The sequence below is a fragment of the Polypterus senegalus genome, chromosome 12 (assembly GCF_016835505.1).
Source record: "Polypterus senegalus isolate Bchr_013 chromosome 12, ASM1683550v1, whole genome shotgun sequence".
Lineage (NCBI taxonomy): Eukaryota > Metazoa > Chordata > Cladistia > Polypteriformes > Polypteridae > Polypterus > Polypterus senegalus.
The window spans coordinates 63,849,677-63,868,557 of record NC_053165.1 but is presented as its reverse complement, the minus strand read 5'-3'; the positions used below and the strand labels follow the sequence as shown (position 1 = coordinate 63,868,557).

General features: G+C 39.6%; 1 protein-coding gene across 1 annotated transcript in view; it reads right to left on the bottom strand.

Annotated features, from left to right (window-relative positions):
- The window catches only part of LOC120540822 (histone-lysine N-methyltransferase SETD1B-like), a 66,884-nt gene that overhangs the window by 32,932 nt on the left and 15,071 nt on the right, over positions 1-18,881 (bottom strand). The window contains exon 6 of the mRNA XM_039771900.1: positions 4,290-5,462. Within this exon, the coding sequence (XP_039627834.1) occupies positions 4,290-5,462 (1,173 nt within the window). The remainder of the gene's footprint in view (positions 1-4,289; positions 5,463-18,881) is intronic.

Here is an 18,881-nt window from a genome sequence, read left to right as displayed (position 1 = left end):
TGTTTCATGTCGCTGGATAGCATCCATGTCTCGCAACCATATAGCAAAATAGGAAGCACCAGGACTCTAAAGAACTGGGCTTTTGTCCTTCTGCAGAGATGTCTGAAGCACCACACACCCCTTTCCAACAACCTCATGACCCCCCATGGTCTCCCAATACGTCTACTGACTTCATAGGAAGAGTCACCGGAGCCGAGAATGTTGCTGCTGAGGTAAGTAAACCTCTTGATGAGGTTGACATTCTCTCTGCAGACAGACACACTGGTGAGAGCTGTGCCTAAGAGATCATTAAAGGCCTGGATCACTCAGACTCTTCGCTCAGTCTCTTGAGAGCCTCAATCAGAGCCTCCATTGACACCACAAAGATCACTGCACTTTTGGCAAAGTCAAGATCAGTGAATTTCTCTTTACCAACAGATGTCCCATAGCTGGTGGACCCCACGACCCTGCTCAACACCTAGTCCATACAAGCAAGCACTGAACAGAGTAGGAGCAGAACATACCCCTGATAAACCCCAGAATCAACTGGCAAAAATGCCGAGGTTCTGCCTCCACTCTGCACAGCACCGACAGTTCCAGTGTACAGGCCGACCATTACAACCAGCAACTAGGGGGGGATTCCTGCAAAGTCTCAGAGTGTTCCACTGGGCAGCTCAATCAACTGAGTTAAATGCTCTATGAAAATTAACAAAGGCGGCAAAGAAACTCTGACGATATTTACGCTTGTGCTCAATGAGAGCCCTCAGTGCCAGGATGCAGTCAACTGTAGACTTCTTAGGCATAAAACCACTGCTCTGGACACTGGCACTGGCAGGTCAGCAGGTGATCACAGATCCTATTGAAGATGACCCTAACATGGACCTTACTCATCTTACTTATCTCCCTGTAGCTGCCACAATCCAGACAGACAATCACCCTTCCCTTTCCAGATAGGGATGTCATTTCCTCTTTTCCAGTCAGTTGGGATGATGTCCGTCTCCCAAATGAGATGCCAATGCAATGCAATGCAATGCCATGCCAGGACAGCCTTCCTACCAGCCTGGAAAAGTTCACCCTGGATACCACAAAACCCTATATTTCACTTTCACCAAATAAATTTTTTATTTCTCGTGGATACGCCTCTTCATTGGGATGAAACACTACTTTTCACTGATGGCAACACGAGTTAAATGATCTACAAGTCTCCGACATAAACTTTAAAGCCAAACAATATCTACATCCATCCATCCATTTCCTAACCCGCTGAATCTGAATACAGGGTCACGGGGGTCTGCTGGAGCCAATCCCAGCCAACACAGGGCACAAGGCAGGAACCAATCCTCATACTTCTGTCATATCACCTCTTTTCACTGTTCCGTTATTTCACTGAGTAATAATTTCTGTTTGTTCACACTAATGCGATTTTTACTATCAGTTTATTTGGAGACTTTCGAATTTCCGTACTTCCATTAGCTCTGCATATGTATCGTGCTAACGTTTTGGAATCTCTTTACGACGTTCCAGTTTGTCATCTACCCTTTGTCTTTTATTTCTTGCCCTGGGCGTGGTTAAATCTTTTGGCACAGTCTTGTCCTGTGGGACGTGAAAGTATCTCTCGTGCCAGGATTTTTTTTTTTTTATTATAATATGTATTTATGAGTCAAATGGACTGGCGAGCTTTGTTGGGCTCTCTAAAAAAGTCTCGTCCCAACATTTTTTTCATATAATAGAGAGATATGTTTGCGGCCATACAACCCAAACCTAATTTGGTATGGTGTTAAAGACAGAAATCAAGCTAACATGCCTAATTATTATTGCACACTGAATGCTGCTTTTCAGGAAAATCTGACAGAACCCATACACAAGCATGCCACCTGCAAGATCATACACTACTTTATTCATAGAACTGAAACTAAATTCATTTTCTGTAACCACGCAAGACGTAGATGAAAGAGGAGGGGTGAACTAAGTAAACATTCATGGTAGTTTTTTGAAGTGTGTCTTTTCTTCAGCTGAAAAATGAAACCAACTTTCTCTTCTTCTTCTACTGTGCTAAACTAAAGGTTTAAACCTTCAGAAGTACACATTTTATAAAAACAGTATTTACAGTTTCCGCTCCTAGATCAGCAGCACTCTCTACAGTAGGTTACAATTCATAGCTTTTCACTTTGCAGAACCAATCGGGAGTCTTGCCATTAGTGGCAGATTTTTTAAAATAGAGACTGGATTTCTACCTTTTTAATAATCTCTCGTGTAACTTTACTCTCTTAAAAGCATACATGCAATTTTGATGGTTATTGGAGTTTACTATCTTTTGGAATTACTAGGGGGCTCTGCCCCCTGCTTGCTTCACTCACCCAACCCCAGGTTTGCTTTACCAGATATACAATTTAAAGGGATTGTTATTTTTATGGTAATTGTTACATATGCATTATTTTCACTTTTATTATAAAACTTTTGTAAAAACGATACTTGTTCTTTATTTCCGGCTCCGGGCATGGTTAAATCTCTTTCTTGCAGGACGTTTAATGCTGCTCGCATTGTGAAGGGGGGCGGCTGAACGCATGCTAAGGAAAACCCATCAGATCATCTGCTTTCGCACTGCCCGTCGGTCATTTTAAAGCCTGTACAGCTGCTGTCATTTTTGCCACTTCGTATCTCTGCCACTCGCGGGGGGAAGGGTTGGTTAGGGTGGCTGAAGACACGCAAGGAGAAGAGGTCTGATCATCTGCTGGCGAGCTGTGTATTTTGCTTGTCGTTGCTTTAAGAGCAAGGAGCAAGTTAAGGTGTCTCTCGCGGGACTTCAAATTGTCTTCCGAGAAGATCAAGTCTCGTCTCAATTCCAAAGATTTTTTTTTATAATAGAGACACAAATTAGATGTTCATTGTTTTCAAGTGTCAATGCTTGGTAAACACAATTAATCTGATAAAAGTAAAAAAATTTAAATAAAATTGAGCAGTCACTCCTTACCCTGAAACCAATGTTCCATTGTTTCATACTTTTAAAATTCGCAATAACTGTACACTAACTGTGATTTGAAAGTTACTTTGGATAAGGGTTATCTTATATATAAGTGTGTGCGTCTGTCCAACCGACCCGGAAGTGAGAGGTGGAGTCGTGGTAAAGGCTCCGCCTCTGTGGAAACAGAAAACTAAATGTCTACATGTGGAAGTGTGCGTGTTTCTGTTTATCCGGCCCGGAAGTGCGAGGCTACTACAGCATGAAGCTTAGAGCGCCGGCCCCAAGTTAACGGGTCGGAAGAAGAAAGCGATTCTGTTGCCAAAGTAAAACCGCCGAGAAAAGAGAGAAACTCTTAAGCAAGTGAGACAAACACATCGCCAAGTGAGGCCATCACGTCAGCACAACGGAACCAAGGACAGAGACACCCAGAGTAGTTCCTTTCAATTGCCCGACATCTCTACATTTCAATTTTTTTCCCCCTGACCATTTCAATAGTTTCTAGGACCCTGGGCTTTTTACAGCACTTGCTTACACAGCTAGTAAATTAATACAAAAGTATAATGTAAATTTAAGACAACATTTCAGTAGTAATTAGTAAATGAATTTATGCCAAAGACAGAAGCAATGACCCTTATAACTATTTATCAAACACCACACCATATGCCCAGAATCACTTAACTAGTTTAATGTGATAAAAAGAAATAACGGAGAAAATGATAAAAAGCACATTTGAAAGAAAACAAATATGTACAGCAATTAAAAACAATAATCAATAAAAAAAAAAAAGAAGAATCCTGAATTATGACTACAGGGTGGTCCAGATCTAATTATGCAGATCCAGATCGTCTGGATGACTTTGATTTATGCGGGGACGATTCTTCATGTTGCCAGTTTGCACACTTCTCAATGGTCCTGGATTTTTCGGGTAATTTCTATGTAATAAACTTAATAAGTTATAGCGTAATGAAAATTGCATAATTAGATCTGGCCCACCCTATACACCAGGCTTGTCACATATTTTCTTTTTATATTTAATAAACTATCGCCTCTTTCCAATTATCGATTATATCATAAAAGGCACTGAAATTCAACGCCCTCATGCAAGTCAAAGCACTTGAAGTATTGCTATGAACAAACCGTGCATGTATCAATGTAGCACGCTGCCCTCTCTCCCAACCTGAAATTGGATGGAACTGAATGAAAGGATCTAGCTTTCTGGTTTTCACTTCCCAAAGAGGAGTTTAATAGATTCTCCAGTTTTAAGAGCAGAATTGAAAACACCAAAATCAATTTACCAGCACAAGGTTCATCAAATTAAATTTACAGTAAATGCAGACATGCTTCTTACCTCTTCCATTTTTTGCGAAACTGGTGACTGATCTCTGGATACAACCTCTTTAGCGTCCATCTGGGAGTCACTGGGTTGGGTGCTTGCCTCTGGCCCTGTACGAGAATTCAGCAGCAGTGATGCAGTAGAGTGAATAGGTTCATCATCCTCTGAATCGGGTAACGGTGTAGGGCTGATGTCCTCCAGGCCAGTACTGCAGGGCCGGGAAGTGGGGGAGACTCCAGGATAGCTGGCTTGAGAATTTGAGTATGGGGGAACAGGGGATAGCTGTGACGAAGAGGAGGAAATAGGACTGCACTCCATTACATCTTGATCATGCTCATTAAAAAAAGGGAGCTTTGTCCTCTGTTCCTTTAAAAGCATCTCAATCCTTGAGTCCAGGCTGTTGCGCTGCATCTCAGATTCAAGTGTTGGAGTTCCGGGAGTCTCGCATCTCTCAGGCGTCCTGTTTGGAAGAACAGTAGCAACTGATTCTCCAGGTAAAGGGGTTTCTGGGAGGGGTGGCGTTTCAGGCTTTTCCTTTACGGGAATGAAGTCAAGACTGCTGGGACAGGAAACAAAAGAATCAGCAGGTGGAGGAGCAGGTCGTTTGTACTCTTGCTCCCTTAGAGTCTGAGGGAAAAGCTGGTCCACAGCATGAGGGTAAATTGGCGGCTGAGGGTTCTGGTAAGGGGAAAACGCTGATTTGTAGTTCCCAGTAGGGGCTATGGAAGGAGCAATAGGAAAAGAAGGCGAGGGCTCCGCTGGTGGTGGCGGCTGTGGCTTAAAGGTGCTGGTGAAAGAGGCTTGCTCCGTGCTGCGGTACGTCCCTGCTGTATTATGGACGTAATGGCGCTCGGGCCGCCGATTGTAGGCATCCTGGAATTTAGTTTCATGTCGCCTGGGTTTGTATCCTCCGGTGGCATCTGTTCCAAAATGAAAGACTGGTGTGGACTGTCTGCTAGAGTAGCTCGAGTCCTGAGAAAAAGGAGTACCACTCAAGCGAGGGGTAAGAGGGGTGCCCTGTGACTGTGGTGTGAATTGGCCATAGGAATTGGGCGTATCCTGACGGCTGGAATAAGCAGTGTCAAGAGAGAAGGGAGTACTGCAGCTATTTGGAGTCGCCAAACTGGTCCCAGAGCTAACTCCACTGTCAGGTATCCTCTGGGATGGCTGCTTGACTGGCTCATTGGCCTAAGAAAATCAAAAAATACAGAAAAAAAAGTTTAAGAGACATCATTTCACTTTAAACTTCACCTATGCATATATATTCTTTGAATTTGCAATCTCCAGTGACTTCTCAAAGGAAACATCCATTGTCTAGCCCTAGAGGGCCACAGTGACAGCAGATCTTTTATTGTAGCTAGTCTGCTAATATATGTCTGCAAATGATTTCCTTGCTTAATCAGACACCTACATTATCTTTGCAATTAGAGTATCTTGGCAGGTGTCTAGCTGCTCAACCCAGTAAAATTTGTCGGCTTGCCAATCCCAATTAATATTTTGAAACAGCTGAATCAAGTCAGGTCAAGTTTCCTCTATGAGGTGCGGTTTCAAAAGGAATAAAGATTAATACTGTAGGATGGGGAGAACACCCTTTTGGATCACTAATGCTTCGGCTTTGCATTTTGCCTCAGCATCTGCCTGTGCATGCACACCAGCTAAGTCGTTACATTAGATATGATTTATTTGTCTAAGTGTTTATAATGCAAGTACAGTATACTTAAAGATGCATATACAGTGTTAACACTGAACACTTTTATAGTCTACTGTTTGCCTCAGCAATATGAATTGGAATGGCCTGTGACAACAACATACGACATTACCACATTAACTTGTTTTATGATATATACACACAGGCACAGGTTATAAATGAATTCCATTACTGCAAGCGTTCACAACCTGATTTTGCATCATTTTTGCTTTTGTACAAAAGTAAATAAAACATAAGTTGCTAGATAAAAATTAACCGAATTTCAGTTGAAATTTCTTTTTTCTCTATCTGTAGACCAAGACCTGCCTGTATAAAGTACTGAAATAAAGTTGTTATTTGACTGAAATAAATGATCATCTCAAATTACATTTCAACTGTGGAAAAAATAATTTAAGTATCTTAAATACTTGGGATCAACAAGGTAAGGTCTACAGTAGGAGTGATGGAGGTGAGATTACATCAGGGATCGGCTCTGAGCCCTTTCTTGTTTGCAATGGTGATGGACAGATTGACAGATGAGATTAGACAGGAGTCTCCATGGACTGTGATGGTTGCTGATGACATTGTGATCTGTAGCGAGAGTAGTTAGCAGGTTGAGGAGACCCTGGAGAGGTAGGGATATGCTCTAGAGAGGACAGGAATGAAGGTCAGTAGGAACAGAACAGAATACATGTGTGTAAATTAGAGGGAGGTCAGGGGAATGGTGAGGATGCAGGGAGTAGAGTTGGCGAAGGTGGATGAGTTTAAATACTTGGGATCAACAGTACAGAGTAATGGGGATTGTGGAAGAGAGGTGAAAAAGAGTGCAGGCATGGTGGAGTGGGTAGGGAAGAGTGATCTGTGACAGACGGGTATCAGCAAGAGTGAAAGGGAAGGTCTACAGGACGTTAGTGAGACCAGCTATGTTATATGGGTTGGAGACGCTGGCACAGGAGATAGAGCTGGAGGTGGCAGAGTTAAAGATGCTAAGATTTGCATTGGGTGTGACGAGGATAGAGAGGATTAGAAATGAGGACATTAGAGGGTCAGCTCAAGTTGGACGGTTTGGAGACAAAGTCTGAGAGGTGAGACTGTGTAAGTTTGGACATGTGCAGAGGAGAGATGAAGAGTATATTTGGAAAAGGATGTTAAGGATAGAGCTGATAGGCAAGAGGAACAGAGGAAGGCCTAAGAGAAGGTTTATGAATGTGGTGAGAGAGAACATTTAGGTGATGGGGGTGAACAGAACAAGATGATGAGGATAGGAAGATATGGAAGAAGATGATCTGCAGTGGCAACCCCTAATTGGAGCAGGCGAAAGAAGCAGTAGTAGTAATGGTGAAGAGTAACACATATTCAGAGATTGATTGAGACATAGTCCAGATGCATGAGGATAGAGGTCAGTAAGGTAAAATGAGGCTAAACCATACAGTAACATTTTAAACTCAATCCTGTAGTGAACATAAAGCCAGTGAAGGTTTATGGATGCGGTGAGAGAGAACAGGCAGGTGATGGGTGTAACAGAACAAGATGATGAGGATAGGAAGATATGGAAGAAGATGATCTGCTGTGGCAACCCCTAACAGGAGCAGCCAAAAGTAGAAGAAGAGTCTTCACAATAAGGCAGAGAATAATTATTATTTTATGCAATACACACTTTACACAAAATAGGTAAATGTAGCGTTGGGTGCTATCTTGTGAGATGATCTGAACTACCTAAAATAATGGAAATGTGCCCCTTGATTTTCACCATGCAATGCCTGTAAATTGCAGCTTTCATTTCAAACTTGCTTATCTCTGTAACATTTTGAAAACTAAAATGAACCCAAATACTGGACGTACACAAGTCCATAACATACTATTTCAAAAACATTCCCAGTTTACAGTAGGAGTGGACAGCATGGACTAAAATCCATATCATAATATAATTTAAAATCCTGGTGTTTCCAAAAAAATACTGGTAACGTATTTGTAAATGCACTTCTCAATCTGAAACATTTTTAACCAACAACACATGTATTAAGGATAAAAATTGTGCAAACAGGCATGGCCATCTCTTATTGTTAATGTTCTGCTGCTGAAGTGGATTTGATAGCAGGTATTCAAGTTGCAGGATTCAACTGCTGAAAGTGCAGCTACTTTCTCTCACTCATCCATTCACTGTCTGTGCCAAGTGAAGAGTACAAGGACACAGCTTTTTCCTATCCTCTCTCCTTGTTTAAAAAAAGCTGAAATTAATCATTAAAAACATACATCTACTCAAGTACAGAGTCACCGAGTGTCGAAGCCAGAATCAACTCTCAATTACTCCTGGTACTAGTTTTTAAATGGTAGAATCACTTATTCCACAGCTTTCACACAAGACCATACACTAAAACATAAAATTTAACACCCTAAAGTCAGTCAGTAATTTTCCAACCCGCTATATCCTAACACAGGGTCACGGGGGTCTGCTGGAGGCAATTCCAGCCAACACAGGGCTCAAGGCAGGAAAAAAACCCAGGGCAGGGCGCCAACACACACACACACACACACACCAGGGACAATTTAGGATCGCCAATGCACCTAACCTGCATGTCTTTGGACTGTGGGAGGAAACCCACGCAGACACGGGGAGAATATGCAAACTCAGCCTGAGAAGCAAACCCAAGTCTCCTTAGACCCTAATGTACACAAAAAAATTTTCATCTTCCATTTATTATTGTATGCATGGTTTGTGGTACAGCAAATTTCACACTTCAATGTGTTTGTATGTTTTCCTGTAATTTGGTAGTGTACCTGGGAAATTGGTTTTCAAAATTATTCTTACAATAAGAATTTATTCCTGTATACTGGATCCACCAAACCATTTCCCAGTCCTAACATGGAAAGATGAATGTGTGTTTGTCCAGTATTCAAATCGACACGGTGGAACCTCTCTCCTTGAAATCTGACACAGATTTCACTTTTGTATGGGGGAAGAGTGTAAGTTAAGGTTTGTTCTGAAGCTTTTACCCGTGGGAACTTTATTTAGTGACCCACCACTCCTGCGCTTTATTAAAGAACTGCTCATTAGAGGCACTTTTGGAGCTTAGCATAATTATGTAAAATTGCTCACCACGATGGGTTTAGTCAGTGAAATTCAGATTGGGGAATTTTTTTTCTCCATTGGGAATTTATTTATTATCTGCTCCTGTGCTTGGCTTTACCACAGTCCAAGTTGGGTACCCCTGCTAGCATGCTGATAAAGGAAAACTGCCCATTTCTTTTGTTACAAGAGAAATATCTAAGATGGAAAAAAATCTCAAAATTAAAATTCAAATACAGTAGATCCCCGCGAAGCCGCGGTTCAGGGTTCACGGACTCGGTTTTTTCAGATTTTCAGAACCTAACTATTAATTGTTAGTGGAAAGCGCAAATATCCTCCGCAATTTTTGATGGCTTTTTTTCGTGGCAATGCGGTGCTGTAGAGAGAACAGGAAGCAACTTCTGAGGGAAATGCGGTTTGGGATGATGACAGTAGCCAATCCGAGAGCGTTATTCATTTCTCCTTGCTGCTGATTGACTGCTGCCCTGCGACACGTCTCCAGCTGACTGTCCTCGTGTTTTCCATTTTGTTATTGTTTTGTTATTCTTAAACGCACACGATGTTGCTGAAACGCCCTGCACCTTCTAAGGCTTCTGGCTCTGAACCTAAGCACCAGAAGAAGTTTAAAACACTCCAGGAGAAGGTTGAACTACTGGATTTGCTCCAGGAACTAAAAAGTTATGCTGCAGTAGCGCACCACTATGGCATTAATGAAAGAACTGCATGCTACATAAAGAAGAATGAGGCAGCGATCCGGAGTACCGTAATCTGTAAGTTTCTGTGATAGTGCCATAAAAGGTAAAGACCGTAAGGAATAAAAATATCGTCAGGATGGAATCTGCCTTGGCATTGTGGATCACCGACTGCTGGAAGAAGAACATCCCCTTGGACGGTAACATCATCAGCAGTTCGCTACAGAAGACAATGTAGAAGGTACCGAAGAACCGCAACCAGGACCATCAACAGCACCGGAGCCTGAAGATTTTCAAGCCAGTAAGTGATGGTTTGATCATTTTCAGAAGTGATTTACAAGGGATGATTGAAGCATGGGATCTTATATGGTTCGGTCTCTCACAGTTTAATAATGGCATCGATGCTGCCATTCAGACCTATCAAACGCTCCTCACCACCATGAAGAAACAATGACAGCAACTTCCCATCACAATGTTCCTGAAACCTATAAAGAAAAGCCAGCACGAAACCCCACCAGAAGACCACCGTCCAAAGATACGACTCCTCCTGAAGGAGCGGCGCCACCCGAGGAGTTTTAAATCCTCTACATCGTACTACACAGCTACTTCATCATCAATATCATTCATCATTGGTGAGTACCCGTACATTTTATGAAATTATTATGTATTTACTTATAACAAAGAAAATGACAACGCATACCAAAGAAAACGCATTGCATGAATTACAGTATGTATAGCGGTAACATCGGTATTTTACATTCTAGCACCGCGGGAGACATAGCAGTACAGTACTGTACAGTATACGGGTTTACCTTTACATTCTGTTTTTAGGTAATGTATTAAGGTAATAAGCAGAGTTTGCAACAAAATTAAAGTGCTTTGGGGGCGTACTGTACTCGGGATTTAAACTATAAAAATAGGCATTTAAAAGGCATTTTTAACAACATCCAAAAGTCGCGGTTTTTCACAATTTGCAGGTGCTCTAGGAACGTAACCCCCACGAATATTGGGGGTGTACTGTATACCAATATTTATAATCAATGTGGGAGTATTAAGATAGAAAATGTAAAGGCCATATTGTTTTGTTAATTCCTGATACCTCTACTAAACACGAAACCACTCTTTTGATTGATATGTCAACATGAATATGATTTAGAAAAGCACTCACCCAGTGTCAAAGGTTATCATCCTTGTGTGTATAATGGACAAAGGATGTGAACTTTAAGAGCAAGTCAGGACTGGTGGGGATATATTATACTAAATGACTTAGCAATAAGTATGGCTGTTTTTTTTCCCCGTTTATTTAAAATGTCACTTTGCATTCTCAGTTCATTTAAAATAATTAATAGATAGAGTTATCCCGACAGAATATGCAACAGGAGCAAATTTATAAAAGACAACAATACCACTGAGGGATACACAACTCCAGTTCGACAGTCTAGAATTAGAAGTAATTATTCAAATATTGTTTACAGACACTTTGTGTGCTACTTCTCCAATATAGACAGAAAATAGATTCCCACAGCAAAAGAACACCTCACAAGTCCTTCTTGCTTCACAGCGTCTTTACCATTTCTGCACGAATTGCTATGTTTCTGCTTTGTAATTGAGACTATCTGTACCTTACGTTTAAAACTTTACAAAACAAAGAATCAGATAAACGTCGGGGTAATAATAAAACAGTTTTACTGTATAGAGAAAATGCATTACTCTGTAGTAAGAATTTTCACACCAACCCTTCCACTGTTGCCAGAACTGTACTTCCTTATGAAGAAGTGCACTTTCTTCAGAGGAGAAAAGAACACCACAATATAGTATATTTTATTGATTTTATTAAAATCAAATAACATTCCATACAAACAACTCAAGTTTTACAAAAAAAACAAAAAAAAAAAAACAACAAAAAGGTTCAAAATATAATGTATTTTGTACCAGGCGACTAGTGTTTAATCATTCAGTGATGGATAAAGGTTGTATAACAGTTTTAGTCTGTGATTTTTGTCTGTAATGCCGCCTTCAAAAAGTTTAAAGTTGATTCTCAAAACTGAACAAAGAAATAAATTAACAGTTGCTTGCAATTGGACAAATGTGAGAGAATAGTCTCAAGCTGACGCAACAAAGGTTATGCTGTAAAATGACAAATTGGCATCAACCTGTTCTTACACAATTGTAAGTGTTTATCATCAGTTAATGTAAAAAATCTTACACAGATTAATGAAATGGCTAATTACACAAGGAGTTCAATTAAGAGACCCTCCATACAAACATTTAGCAGATATTGCTTCATCCCTAACCTTGACACTTTTATCAGTATACAATCTCAAGTACTTCAGCACAGGGCTTTGGATGACTGGAAATTCACCAGGGAGCACAGATTGCTTTTAATTTTTTTATTTTGTGAAAGGGGAGCTAAGTTTGCTCAGCTTCTTAGTGTAATCTCAATGAGCTTTGGGATTTCACAAAAGTAAACCAAGTGTCACATTTCCATCTGCTCCTTATATCCAGGCCATGGCTAACACTAACCTAGACCCAAAACACTTTAACACAATGGGAACAATAACAGTACATTGATTCATTATTAGTTCTGACACGTGATAATTGTTTTTAATAGATATTTTAATTTAATATGGTTATACAGTATATGTATTGTTTTTTGAGCTGTGGTTGCTTTATTGTAGTAATTCGTTTTTTGTGCTTATTTTGAGCTTCTGTATAAAGCCAACTTTCACCTGGCGACAAATACTTGCATATTTTGTCACATATGATATTGACACTTAAAAAGGAACAAATAATCTCTATTGTACTGTTAGGTAAATGACAGTAAATTAAACTCAACACGACTCTCTTATTCAAGCCAGATGCTCATATGTGTTTTGGGGTGGTTGGTTGTTTGTTTTTTTATAAATGATTTTTAATTTAGGATTTTTATTTTCTTGAAATTCAGTGAAGTTTTAATTACCCCTTGGAGACAAAAAAAGAATATCTACCTAGCTTTACAAGTAGCGCATAGCAATATTGCAGCTTCAAAGCATTGAAGAAGAGAGAACTAAAATGGGCAAATAAAGATTATAAACAGCATTAATTACCAACAGCAAAGCATATATGTTTGAGGAATATGTTTATTATAATTACAGTAGTTACCAAAACATTACTAGAGTTTAAATTTAGGAAATATCAATGAACCAAGAGTTTCCCTTAAAAGAGCAGGCATTGGCATTGCTCCATTGTTCTCCTATCAGGACCAATTAAATGTAAGGATTGTGCAATTAAAAATGTTATGGGGGCCATTGAGGTATCATTTAATTAGGATTTATTTCAGGTGTGCAGCTGGATCCAACTGATGGGGCCTCAGAGGTTAAACCCATAATCTATCCTATTACTCTTTTTGTCTTAATTGCACCCATTAATCCTTGCTTTAAACTTTCAATTAATTTTCATTTTATATAGCTAAATTCATATGGAATATCATCTAAGTGAAATGCTCACAAAGAGAACCACACTGCACAATGAGCCAAGAAGCATTTCCTTGCAAGTTAATTGCAGGTGAGTTAAGCAACATGTTTAGCTTTACATATATATAGACTGGGCAATGGGAAATGAACATGCAACTATGTGGTTTCAAGTCCAGCTCTTCTGCCTCCTTTCCACATGGTTAGCTTCATGGCCTGCTCATGTGAAAATACAAGTACAAATGCATTTGATAAATATCTCCCTATTATATACAAAAATCCTGGCACGAGACGCGACTTTTTCATAAAGATACTTTCAAGTCCCACGAGACGAGACTTTGTACCAAGAGATTTAGCCACACCCAGGGCCGGAAATAAAAGACAAAGAGTAGATGACAAAGTAGAACATCGTAAAGAATTCACAAACATTGGCGCGATACACATGCAGAGCAGGTTAGGTCAAGGTTATACTTCACGCGACGCGATGCATGCTGCTGCAGACACTCCTGCTACACAAGCGCTGTAGTGTTTATACTTGCGCGCGTACTTTACGTAATTTTGGAGGAATCCACCAGGTGGCAGTGCGAGATATTATCACAGTGAGAACATGTTCGGCTTCTCTGTGTTGTGAATTGAATTGAACACTCATTAAAAATTGCAATGACACCTTACCGCAATATCTCTGATAATGATGTTTATTGATTAAATCCATCAACCCAGGGATGTGTCCATTCCAGCAAGCATTGGGCACAAGTGAGAAACAATCCCTGGACGAGGCCTCAGTTCATCGCAAGGTAAATACAAGCACACACATACACTAGCGTCATTTTAGCGGCACCAAATCTTATTTCTTATATTCTTTAAGTGCCTTGAGCATGGGAAAGGCGCTATATAAATAAAATTTATTATTAAATCTGCATATCTTTGGAAGGAAACTGGAGCACAGTGTGGAATCCAAGCAGGGGATATCAGTGACGTGACTCCCTGCGAGACAGCAGCACTACCCCTCCGCCACCGTGTTACCCCCATGTGTGTAATTATTACCAGTATTCATTATTTAAACAAAATTAACGATTTATCTGTAAAATTTTAAATACACACTTTAATGCATTTCATCATGAAAGTGATATCAAGTACAAATCTAAAGATTCTAAATCTTCAGAGAGTTGGAATATCATACATTTAATGTGTTCTGTGTGGTGATATATTGCTTGGTTTGAATACACAATGGGCGGTCGGAAAATCGAGAGTACACCTTATGAGAAGGATTTAGGAGTCATAGTGGACTCTAAGAGATCAACTTCCCAACAGTGTTCAGAAGCCATTAAGAAGGCTAACAGACTGTCAGGTTATATAGCGCCTTGATGTTTGAAGTACAAGTCACAGGAGGCCTCATCTGGAGTCCTGTGTGCAGTTTTGGTCTCCAGGCTACAAAAAGGACATAGCAGCACTGGAAAAAGGTCCAGAGAAGAGCAACTAGGCTTAGTCCAGGGCTACATGGGATGAGTTATGAGGAAAGATTAAAAGAGCTGAGCCTTTACAGTATAAGCAAAAGAAGATTAAGAAGAGACCTGACTGAAGTGTTTTAAAATTATGAAGGGAATTAGTCCAGTGGATCGAGACTGTTATTTTAAAATGAGCTCATCAAGAACACGGGGACACAGTTGGAAACTTATTTAGGGTAAATTTCCCACAAACATTACGAAGTTTTTCTTTACACAAAGAACAGACACTTGGAATAAGCAACCAAGTAGTGTGGTAGACAATAAGACGTTAGGGACTTTCAAAATTCAACTCGATGTTTTCTTGGAAGAAACAAGTGGACAGGACTGCTGAGCTTTGTTGGGCTGAATGGCCTGTTCTCGTCTAGTGTGTTCTAATGTTCTAACATTTTCTTGCCCTGCCTTTACCACACTCCCACAGTTCCCAATTTATGACAAAGTCATGGCTTCAGGTCCTAGAAATAAAGAGTCCAAGCACACAAATTGAGAGTCTAGCCAAAAGATCTCACAAATAGTGCTTATCTAAAGTATATAATTAAAGGGTTAAATGAAGAAAAACACTGCATCGACTACAGACTTATTGTGGGGCACTGCTAGCTCTAGTCTTTTCATTTAACAGTTCTGCAGGACAGTATAGGGTTACAATAAATAAACAAAGAAACAAAGAAAAGGTTACAGTGACACAAAGATTATAGTGCTCTTCAAAGGCTAACACGGGGAATAAAGACTGGGCTGCCATCTCTGCACAGCTGTGTACAATCTCTACCTAACTGGGAGGACTAGTGAAAGACTGGAAAGCACTATGAACTAAATGGTAAAAATCTTTTAAATGGCATTCAAATTTTAAATACATTTGATCAAAATCTATGCATACACAGGTTTCCTGCTGGCTACATTTTTGGCATGCAAAAAAATTATCAACAATCAATACATTCTGAAATTTACTTTGGCCATAGTGAAACTCATCACCTTATCACTCATTGGACAACATCATTTCAACTGTCTTGCACACTTAACAGGCTAACTGAAGCCCTAACAATCTTTTTAGCGGTATCTTTAATCTATGCTTTGATCAGCAACTAATGCTGAATAGGTTTTAATGTTTGTATAAAGAAGAGCTATTTAGATACAGCGCAGCGCATCAGCACATTGGCTACATCTGCTGGCTAGGCTAACACAAAGAAGTAACTGTATATCACTACAAATGCTGCATGCATTCTTGAAAATGAAAGGAGCCTTCTTAACACATACATGTTCAGTTGTCAAGACTTAGTGCACATAACTGTAGGTTAAAATGGAGGCTTTCTGTCCTTTTCTGTTGCCTTACCAGCACCAGCTACCCACAGTCCTCTTGTATTACATTCAGGCATGAGAGGCCTAACTCTTGTTAGTTGTATGGTCCAAGTATAAAGATACAAAATAAATACTAATCAAAAGATAATCCTACATGATATCTTTCCTATATTCAAATTAATGTTTTCCTCAAAAACAAAACCAACAAAACAACCAACACTAAAACATCACTCTAGATGTGGGTGAACTAACAATAACAGCTAGTTACAAAGATGAATGATGGCTTTTTGTGATGTGTAACTATGGTTGCCAGATTAGAAAATTAGAAATACCAGACACTCTTAAAATCTCTCTCTATATTACTATATATATACACATTTATACATGCGCCCTACACACCCAGACTAATATATTATATAAAAGTAGAGACATAAGTTAAAAACATAAAGCAAGGATGTTAATGGGTTATGAGGAAAACAAAAGTAAAATCATTTGAAAATTATTTAATAAAAGCTAAAAAAAATTCTGTAAAAGTGAAATCATTTGAAAATATTTATTTAATACAGACAATAGAGAAATATTATTATTGTTTAATACAGCTAGAAAAAAAGTGGGCTGTGGCGAGTAGTAACAGCGGCCTTTGTTGACAGTCACTGTATGTTGCAATGCTGATCCTGAACTGCAGAGCTGCACGGCTGGAGAGCTAAACGATGAGAGTGTCGCAATTACAGCAACTGAACAAGCTGCAAACAGGCAGCCAACACTTGCTTCCTCCTTACATTTGGGTTATTTTCATCAAGAGAATCGGAGGAAAGCAAGTATAATTACTTATAAAGTTAAAACTAAGTACCTTAAGAAGGTAGTAAAAAAAAAAAAATGTTATTACGAAATTTGAAAATGAACTAAATACGGGACATTTGGTTGTCCCTGAAAGGTCAGTATGAGACAGGGGACAAAATTATCAAATATGGGGCATGTCCCATATATAAGGGATGTCTGGCAAACCTATGTTTAACCATTCACGTATAGGGCTTACTCATACAGTAGGTACTACCCCCTTAGTCTGAATCCACCTGGTATGTTTGTTGGGTACTATTTTGGGCCAGGCCGTAATTTTTGATGTGGAGAGATGTCATGAAGCATTGTCATATGCATATCTATTTAAAAAATGTGTGGTATTTAAGTCATATCATGCCAAACACCAAAGTACTTTTATCATAGGGTGCTCCAAATTAGCTTATTTCTGCAAAGCACTGTATAAAAACATATACTGGAATACATTTACAAAATCAAAAGAGATCCATTAGCCACACTCAATATTCTGTAGGCCCGGTTCATCAACAAGTAATTCTGCAAAAACAATTGGACCTTCCCTTCAATTTTATTGAGACGTTTGATCCAAACTCTGACTAGCCTCTGTATAATGAAGTAGTTTCTATTTTATGTCCCAAAATCAGTTCCTCTTTGCCATCTTAAGGGGCATGTTGTTTTACTGTGGCTGAATATAACCGACTGGAATTACTGCAGCCAGCTTCCTGTTCTACAAAGACATCTTTTGGTAACGCTCGAATACTTTGTTATTTACATGAGGCAAAGCAACAGCATAAACAACTTATTTTCAACAAGTTAAACTTAGACTTCAGTGCACTTCAAAAAGCACGTCTCATCAAACACAGCATCCCTGGGCAGTCTGTTGAGGTTGCTGCAATGTCTTATACTGCCAGCTTATCTGTCTTTTCCAGACAGGCATACTACCGTATGTGTTTGCACACCATTTCTTTTCATGGCAGAGGAAGCCTGTGCCTCCAATTCTTTGATTGTGTATGATTTCCCTGCCATATTCAGAAAGAATCACTTGGCCTGGGCAATGTGCTTCACTGTGAGCAGAGGTCACTGCAGTCGTTTTTCTGTCAGCAATGCCACATTCCCCAGCCATTGTTCTTTTCCTGCCAGCTAGGGCGCAAGGCTTCAATGTTGTTTGCCATGAAAAGGGCACTAAGTCCCATTATGTTGCCGTAGGAGCTCATTTCTTCAATTCTTGGTTCATGTTATGTGTGTCATGTCATAAACTCTCAATGAAGACCAAGATCAAGGTTAAAGGCACAGCCATTCATGAGTTTCTGGGTGACAGACAGAAAATCCTTTGAATTATATGAGATATATATATATATATATATATATATATATAATAAAAACCTTGAGTTGAGACGTGATCTTCTTGGAGAGACACTTTGATGTCCCGCGAGACTAGACTTGACAACCTTTGGAAGCAAGACCCTTGAGACGGCGACTTCGGCACATCATTTCCTACTTACAAACAATTTAAAACAAGATCACGGACATCTAACCTCTCAGTTGTTGGAATGCTTTTTGCTCCCAGCTCTTAAAAATTGTATATGTTCAAATGGCACATCAACGAGTAAGCAAAGAAGAAAAGAGACACAAAAGTGTTGGAGAGAAAAGAATTCACAAAAGAACAATAATCATCTATGTGCAAATTCAGAAAATAAGGAAAGTAATACTCAGCCCGGACCTAGTGTGATTGAAAACCTCGGAGGTCCAACCTGGGTCAGAAATAAAAGACTTCATAAAGATGTTCAAAAACGTTGGTGTGATACACATGCAGAGCAGGTTAGAGATTATGAAAACAGTGGAATTCAAAAGGGATCAAAAAAAAGAAAGTAAATATCACATTAGCACAAAACAAACGGAAATTATTACTCGAAAAAAAGAAATTGAATATATGGAAATAGGTGATATGTCAGAAGTATGTAGATATTGTTCAGCTTTAAACTTTAAGTCGGAGACTTGTAGATCATCTAATTCGTGTTGCCACAATGAAAAAGTAGTGTTGCCTCCCAATAAACAGGTGTATCCGCGAGAATTGAAAGATTTGTTGTTTGGTGAAAGTGAAATC